Here is an 8,387-nt window from a genome sequence, read left to right as displayed (position 1 = left end):
GACTACCCTTCTGGTTCCTGACCTCTGGCTTCGCAAAGACTCTGCTCGGTTTCACCATCCGTTTGGACTTTTGCTTTTCAGCTTTATTTTCAATAAAGCCTTCTTATTTTCATTTATCTCTTGTTGTACGTCTGGTTCATGGTTCCGTGACATTAGGACCAAGCCATGAATTCTGACGGTACAGGGCCATCCTCGCTACCCACGCTGGTTGCCAGACTTGATCAGCAGGATCACCTGTTGGGTCGGTTCGCTGTGGCGTTGCAAACCCTGCTTGAACGCACGGCTCATTTCGCTCCCGTTGCCGATGGGTCGGTTGTCGCTCCTGGGCTCGCTCCTACTGCCGCTCCGGTTGTTGCGCCAGAGTCTACCCCGACACCTGTTGTTGCGCCTGCGGTGTTTCGGGGTATGACCGGTTCTGCCCCTCTTCCACAGCGCTTTGGGGGAGAGCCAACTCAGTGCCGAGGTTTCCTTAACCAGGTGGGCATTTATTTCGAGTTGCTGCCACATGCCTTTCCTACTGAGAGATCAAAGGTGGGCTTCTTGATCTCGCTGCTCTCGGACAAGGCCTTGGCCTGGGCCAGCCCTTTATGGGAGAACAACAATCCGGTGGTTGCCGAGTTTTCCGGTTTTGTTGCTTCTCTTCGGAAGGTATTCGATGTGCCGGCTCGTGCTGCCTCTGCTGCGAGGCTCCTTATGTCCATCAGACAGGGTTCACGATCCGTAGCTGAATACGCCATTGAGTTTCGTACCCTGGCAGCAGAGGTGGGCTGGAATAATGAGGCTCTGGTCGCTGCTTTCTCTCATGGTCTCTCGGATGCCTTGAAGGATGAGGTTGCAGCTAAGGACCTACCAGTTGAGCTCGAGTCTCTTATTTCTTTCCTGATTTTGATTGACACCAGACTCAGGGAGAGACCTTCCTTTAAGGAGAACCTGCGGAGGTCTTCTAACAGATTGGTGCCTACGTTTGCTGTCCCACCCGTGCCTCCCTCTCCTCCCACGCCTCCTGGGGATGACTTGTCTGGGGGTGAACCCATGCAGCTGGGGTTTGCTCGCCTGTCCGAGGGGGAGAGGGCACTCCGGAGACGCGAGGGCCGATGCATGTACTGTGGTCTCGGTGGGCATTTTCGGTTGGCATGTCCGAACCGTCCGGGAAACGCTCGTACCCTGAGATCCTGTCGGGGGCAGATCTTGGGTGGAGTCTCCTCGTCCCCGGTTTCCCGTGTTGACAAACCACTGATCACTGTTGTCCTCTCCTGGGTCGGGGGCTCGGTGACGACCCAGGCGTTGGTGGACTCTGGTGCTGGTGGTTTGTTCATTGATAGTGTGTTCGCTGCCGCCAATTCCATTCCTCTGCAGGCTCGAGGTTCCCCACTGGCTCTTGAGGCGATAGACGGCAGACCCCTTCTGCCGCCACACGTGACTCATGAGACCCTTCCAGTGGGGATAGCCATTGGTGCCGTTCACAGAGAGTCGGTCTGCCTCCAGGTTATTTCGTCTCCACACTACTCGGTGGTCTTGGGGTACCCCTGGCTCCAGAAGCATAATCCGACTTTCGATTGGAGATCGGTCGAGATCCTCTCGTGGTCACCGCAGTGTGGGGCTAGTTGCATCCATGGGTCTGTCAAGTTGCTGTGTACTTCCTCGGACTCTCTGTTGCCTCCTGAATACGAGGAGTACCGGGATGTATTCGATAAGGTGCGCGCGGTTGCCCTACCTCCGCACCGCCCATACGATTGTGCCATAGAGTTACAATCTGGTGCCGTTCCTCCTCGTGGCAAAGTCTATCCACTGTCGGTAGCGGAGAATGAGGCCATGGAGGAGTACGTGAGGGAGGCGCTTTCACGCGGACACATTCGCAAATCTTCGTCCCCGGCAGGGGCTGGATTTTTCTTTGTGAAAAAGAAGGGCGGTGAGTTGAGGCCTTGCATCGATTACAGGGGTCTCAATCGCATCACGATCAAGAACGCTTACCCGATACCCTTGATTTCCGAGCTGTTCGATCGCCTTAAAGGGGCCACGGTCTTTACCAAACTCGACCTGAGGGCGGCATATAACCTGGTAAGGATCAAGGCGGGCGATGAGTGGAAGACCGCGTTTAACACCAGGACCGGTCATTACGAATCCTTGGTTATGCCCTTTGGGTTGTGCAATGCGCCCGCAGTCTTTCAGGAATTCATCAACGATGTTTTCCGTGACCTGTTGCAGCAGTGTGTGGTAGTCTATTTGGATGACATCTTGGTATATTCTGAATCCATGGAGGCCCACATTCTGGATGTCAGACGAGTGTTGCAACGGTTACGAGAGAACAAGCTGTTCGGTAAGCTTGAGAAATGCGAATTTCACCGATCCCAGGTAACCTTCTTAGGTTACATCATTTCCGCTGAGGGGTTCTCCATGGATCCTGAGAAGGTTTCGGCTGTCTTACAGTGGCCCCAGCCCAGTGGTCTTCGTTCCCTGCAGCGCTTTTTGGGCTTCGCCAATTATTATCGGAAGTTCATCAGGGACTTTTCCATGCTGGCCAAGCCTCTCACGGATCTGACCAGGAAGGGCAGTAATTCCCAGGTCTGGCCGCTCGAGGCCATCCGAGCTTTTGAGGCCCTAAAGTCCGCCTTTGTGTCGGCTCCGATTCTGTCGCATCCCAACCCTGGGTTGCCCTTTGTCCTCGAGGTGGACGCGTCTGAGACGGGAGTAGGCGCCCTTCTGTCTCAGCGTAGAACACCAGAGGGTCCTCTGCTTCCTTGTGGGTTTTACTCCCGGAAACTGTCTTCCGCGGAGTGCAACTAATTGATTGGTGACAGGGAGTTATTGGCCATCGTGCAGGCCCTTAAAGAATGGAGGCACTTGCTCGAGGGTTCGGTGGTTCCGGTTCTCATCCTGACGGACCACAAGAATCTGACCTACCTTTCTGAGGCCAAGAGATTGACACCACGTCAGGCCAGATGGGCTCTGTTCTTGTCACGTTTTAATTACGTGGTCTCCTACCTACCCGGTTCCAAGAACATCAGGGCGGATGCCTTATCACGGCAGTACTCCGAGCTGTCCAGGGAGGAGTCGATTCCGACTTCGGTCATACCTCCGAATCAGATCCTGGCCGCCATTCGCACCAGCCTGACCTCTCCCCTGGGTGAGCAGATTTTGGCGGCTCAATCTGGTGCTCCCTCTGGGAGACCCAACGGCAGATGTTTTGTGCCTGAGGAGTTGCGCACTCGGTTGTTGCGAACCTACCATAACTCCAAGACCGCGGGGCATCCTGGAAAGAATCAGCTGTCCTGGGCTGTTTCACGTCTGTTCTGGTGGCCTTCCCTACGTTCCGACATCGCCGCATATGTAGCGGCATGCTCCGTTTGTGCCCAGAGTAAGTCCCCTCGGCACCTTCCGTTGGGCCTTCTGCAACCCATAGCCACCGGGGAGCGCCCATGGTCACACCTGGGGATGGATTTCATTGTGGACCTCCCTGCATCCCGAGGCCATACGGTCATTCTCATGATTGTGGATCGGTTTTCCAAAATGTGCCACTGTGTTCCTCTCAAGAAGTTACCCTCTGCACAAGAGTTGGCCACGATTTTTGCCAGGGAGGTCTTCCGGTTGCACGGTTTGCCTAAGGAGATTGTGTCGGATCGGGGGAGTCAGTTTGTGTCCAGGTTCTGGCGCGCCTTTTGCTCCCAGTTGGGGATTCATCTCTCCTTCTCCTCGGCCTACCACCCTCAGTCCAATGGGGCCGCAGAACGATCCAATCAGGCCTTGGAGCAATTCCTTCGTTGCTATGTCTCCGATCACCAAGACAATTGGGTTGACCTCCTGCCTTGGGCTGAGTTTGCCAGGAACACGGCGGTGAACTCTTCCTCTGGGACGTCTCCCTTCATGGCCAATTATGGGTTCCAACCTGCCGTGTTACCGGAGGTATTCTCTCCCCAGGATATTCCGGCTGTGGAGGATCACCTTTCCGTCCTACGTGCTTCTTGGGTACAGATCCAGAAGTCCCTTGAGGTCTCTGCGCAGCGCCAGAGATTCCAGGCTGATCGCAGACGAGCGCCTGCTCCTTCCTACCAGGTCGGAGACCGTGTATGGTTGTCCACCCGCAACCTCAACCTTCGAGTGCCCACTCCCAAGCTGGCGCCTCGCTTTGTTGGTCCCTTCCGAGTGCTTCGCAGGGTAAACCCGGTAGCCTATGCCCTTGCGCTTCCTCCTGGCATGCGGATCTCCAACGTGTTTCATGTCTCCCTGTTGAAGCCACTGGTGTGTAATCGTTTCACTTCCTCGGTTCCTCGGCCTCGTCCGGTCCAAGTGGGCAATCGTGAGGAATATGAGGTGAGCAATATCCTGGACTCACGCCTGGTCCGCGGTCGGTTGCAGTTTTTGGTCCATTGGCGTGGTTATGGTCCAGAGGAGCGTTCCTGGGTTCCCTCCGCAGATGTCCATGCTCCTGCCTTGCTCCGAGCCTTCCACGCACGCTTCCCTCAGAAACCGTTTTGTGCTCCGCGGAGGAGGGGCCCTTGAGGGGGAGGTACTGTCATGGTCTTACCTGCTTGCTGCTCTCCTTCGTTTGACATGTGCTGGCGGCCATCTTGGGTCCTGGGTTTCTTGTAGCCTTCCACCCTGCGGCTCCTCCTTCCCCTGGGAGGAGCTGGATGCCTAGCTCATATATATAGGAGGTCTGTGGCTTCAGTTCCTTGCTTGGTCCTCTTGTGTTCACATGCTTCTAAGACTGCTGCTGCTTCTGGTTCCTGATCCTGGCTTCGTCTGACTACCCTGCTGGTTCCTGATCCTGGCTTCGTCTGACTACCCTGCTGGTTCCTGATCCTGGCTTCGTCTGACTACCCTGCTGGTTCCTGATCCTGGCTTCGTCTGACTACCCTGCTGGTTCCTGATCCTGGCTTCGTCTGACTACCCTGCTGGTTCCTGATCCTGGCTTCGTCTGACTACCCTTCTGGTTCCTGACCTCTGGCTTCGCAAAGACTCTGCTCGGTTTCACCATCCGTTTGGACTTTTGCTTTTCAGCTTTATTTTCAATAAAGCCTTCTTATTTTCATTTATCTCTTGTTGTACGTCTGGTTCATGGTTCCGTGACACTGCAGTTGACCAGTGTGCTTCTTTAATGGAGCTATTCAGCTTCTCCAATCTCCTCCCTGGCAGAAGAAGGGTTTCATGTTGAGGAAAGGCCTGAGCTAGCAGTCCCCCTCTCTCTCTCAGAAGGCTGGTACCCTGGCCAAAGGCTGGAGGCCCACAGTCTGTAGCTCAGTAGTCCAGATGGCTCCTTGGTCTGTGGCTCAGCGTCCCCATCTCAGCGTCTTCTTCTGGTCACTCTTGCAGACTGGCAGATTTTTTCCCTTCAAGCACTGGTTCCGAACTGCAGAACACTAGGGGCTCTGACTGCTCTCCTTATATACAGTTTTAGCTAGACTAGAATGTTCTAGTGGGAGGGGTGAGTGGAGAAACTCAGCATAAACAGATACATTGTTACACTTTCCGTCTCTCATAGACTTGCATTAGAACTTCAATAATACTCAATGGCAATGACACAGCAGTTTTTCCAGACAAAAACAAGTTTGCAGACATAACAGAGACATTCAAAAGGTCAGTCTGTCTGGTTTTGGTGGTAAACAAAACATGCTCTTCTTTAAACCGTGTGGTAGTTGTGGAAGATTACCAGCTTCTTATTCAAAGTTTCAAAAGTCTCTCAGTATTCATTAACTCTTCCAGGAGAGCCTCACAAATACAGTGCAAATGAACAGGATATATATATATCACAACATACATATAAAGTGCAGTTCCACCGTATCAAACGGTGGAAGTTAACACTTTCAAGTGAAATAAAGTAAGTTTATAAGTTTGCATAGGGGAAATAGGCAAATGTCCACAATTGTCTAGACATCAAAGTACCTCTGCTCTAGGGTACTGTAAGGAAATATCCTTATCTTCCCCTTAATGTGTACCCCAGGTACAAGACTTCGGTATTCAGCTTGATTTGATTCTTATATCTGACGTCAGAGAGAGTGATAATGAAGCAAGACAGACTGCTGTGTAGTTTTAAAATGACTCTAAGAATTTATTGATTTCGTGAGACTTATATAGTCCTAAATGACATGATGTTTAAGTTAAACAGTAACACATGTTTTTAGCCAGCTACACATTTATCTTATCTCTTTACCAGAGTCCAAGGCTATCTATAACATGTGAGCAAAAACCTCTTAGTAGTAGTTTTTATATGGACTTTTGACCTGCTACGTGTCCCTGTAAATGTATAGTTCATGATAAAATATAAGCTTATATAAAAATAGGCTTTGGACTGTAATAGAACCTATCAGGTACTACACTAGCCCTGTCAATCAAGGACAGGGGGGAGTTTGAAGAGCACAGGGGGTGTTACAAAGCAGTGCTCAAAGGATTCAGCCCTGCCTCCTGGTGCTCAAACTTCTTATTTGCATGTGAATAAATTGCAGATCTCTCTGAAGCTCTTTATCATACAGACAAAAGAAAGGTATAGTTTTAATCAGCATGATAAGCCCTACCCTTTAAGTAGGCTTTACCCAGGCAATACACGTGGTATGGTTACTAGAACACAACGTAGAATGGTAACTGCTGATGGTGGTCTTTCACACTTTTTCCCTCAGCCTAGAGTACTGATGGGCAGCTGAATGCATAGAAGCTTAGATCTACTGGTTCTACTCACAGCCAATGTTTTCTGCACATGTCTTAGGAGTGACCACTCCACATCGCTATCTCTGGAGTGCCAATTTTCAAACCTCTGGCATCGGACCTACTGTCAGTTTTCCACTCTGTGGCATGACCCTACATGCATGTCTAATACCGCATATCACCCATGTCCTTCAAACACACTTCTGGTGGGAATCAGCCCCAAAAGTTCCCTGAACTTAGCTCTGACTAGTTACTAAAAGTCCCTGCCTGCTACATTATCGTTATGCACTGTCTCAAATCACTTCCCCATATGTACTATAGCTGGAAAAATAAAATGAATGTAATGTGTATGCTCATTTCTCCTCCAATAGTGAAACGTTGTCTGTTCATGACTCTATAACCACATGGGAGATTCAAGGAGTCGGAATGTCTGAAGGAAAAGGTAAGGCAATCTGCAGCGCTCCGTATCCACGTCTTGTCTTTAAGCCTATTAAAATACAAAATAAAAAGCAAAAATAGCAAAAAAAAATGCTGCCCGCTTGGCTATATTGCCAATAGGTGTCTAATGTTGTGTCTAACACCATGTGGAGGTCTGCTGTTCCTTCAGACGTTCTCATAGGCTTCTAATGTCCGCAGGATTTTGTGTGGCCGACCCCATCAAAGTCAGAGTCTTCAAGCCGTTTCATGTTCACCTTCGAGTCCCATATTCTGTCAAGAGGTTTGAACAGATGGAGCTTAAGCCCGTGTTATATAATTACGATAATATGGATCTAAAGGTGAGAACAGGACCGAGCTAGTGCTCCTCACACTTTATAGACCACTAAAGCAAAATGTTTTGCCATATGAAAAGATAATGAGGCTTATTTTGTCAGTCACATGGTATTGTGACCCAAATAGGTCAGTCCTTGATGATCAAGTGGGTTACTGTACAGTCCCTGGTGCTCTAGTGTTTTAGTGGGTTATCATATAGTCCCTGGTGTTTTAATGGGCTATCATATATACCCTCAGTGGTCTAGTGGATTTTCATCCAGCCCCTAGTGTTTTAGCAGGTTATAGTATAGTCCCTGGTTTTCTAGTGGCTATCATATATACATTTTGTGTTCTAGTGGATTATTATACAGTCCATGGTGTTCTAATGGATTATCATACAGTCCTTGGTATTCTAGTGGGTTATTATTATCATATACAGTATTTTTACTGGTGCTCCAGTGGGTTATCGTATTGTCCCTGGAGATCTAATGATTTATCGCATAGTCCCTGGTGATCTAGTGATCAGGACTTTATCTTACTTAACACTTGGAGCACTGCTTCATATAAAAATGACTAGAGCAAGAAGTATTTTGCCTTGGGGCCCATGAGCTTCAAATTCCACCTCTGGAGATGTATAAGACTCCTTAATGCCCCATGCCTCATTTCATTTTACAAAACTCGTTTGATCCTCTATCTTGGTGCAGGTTAAAGTATCACTGGAGAAGACAGAAGGCATATGTAGTGCCACCACAGCTGCCGGAGACCCTGTAGAACGGATTGTAACCGTGCCATCAAAATCCGCTACATCTGTCCCATTTGTTGTGGTTCCCACTGGAAGAGAAAACCTTATGGTGACAGTAAAGGCTCTAGGACCAAATGGAATAGGTGACATTGTGAAGAAACCTCTTCGAGTTTTGGTAAAACGACACATTTGTTGCTATAGATCTCAATAAACCAAAAGCCAGCAGCAAGGAAATAAAATTTTTGCCGATTTTTTTGTA

The 8,387-nt window shown here is 49.7% G+C and overlaps 1 protein-coding gene across 2 annotated transcripts in view; it reads left to right on the top strand.

Annotated features, from left to right (window-relative positions):
• Positions 1-8,387, top strand: part of LOC120977034 (complement C4-like) — a 57,883-nt gene that overhangs the window by 30,668 nt on the left and 18,828 nt on the right. For both annotated transcript variants that reach the window (XM_040404758.1, XM_040404757.1), the window contains exons 19-21: positions 7,008-7,078; positions 7,273-7,412; positions 8,091-8,303. In XM_040404758.1, coding sequence (XP_040260692.1) covers positions 7,008-7,078; positions 7,273-7,412; positions 8,091-8,303 — 424 coding nt within the window. The remainder of the gene's footprint in view (positions 1-7,007; positions 7,079-7,272; positions 7,413-8,090; positions 8,304-8,387) is intronic.

Source organism: Bufo bufo, chromosome 8, assembly GCF_905171765.1.
Source record: "Bufo bufo chromosome 8, aBufBuf1.1, whole genome shotgun sequence".
Classification (NCBI taxonomy): domain Eukaryota; kingdom Metazoa; phylum Chordata; class Amphibia; order Anura; family Bufonidae; genus Bufo; species Bufo bufo.
Note: the sequence above shows the minus strand (reverse complement) of the source record. Positions and strands in the feature narration are given on the sequence as shown.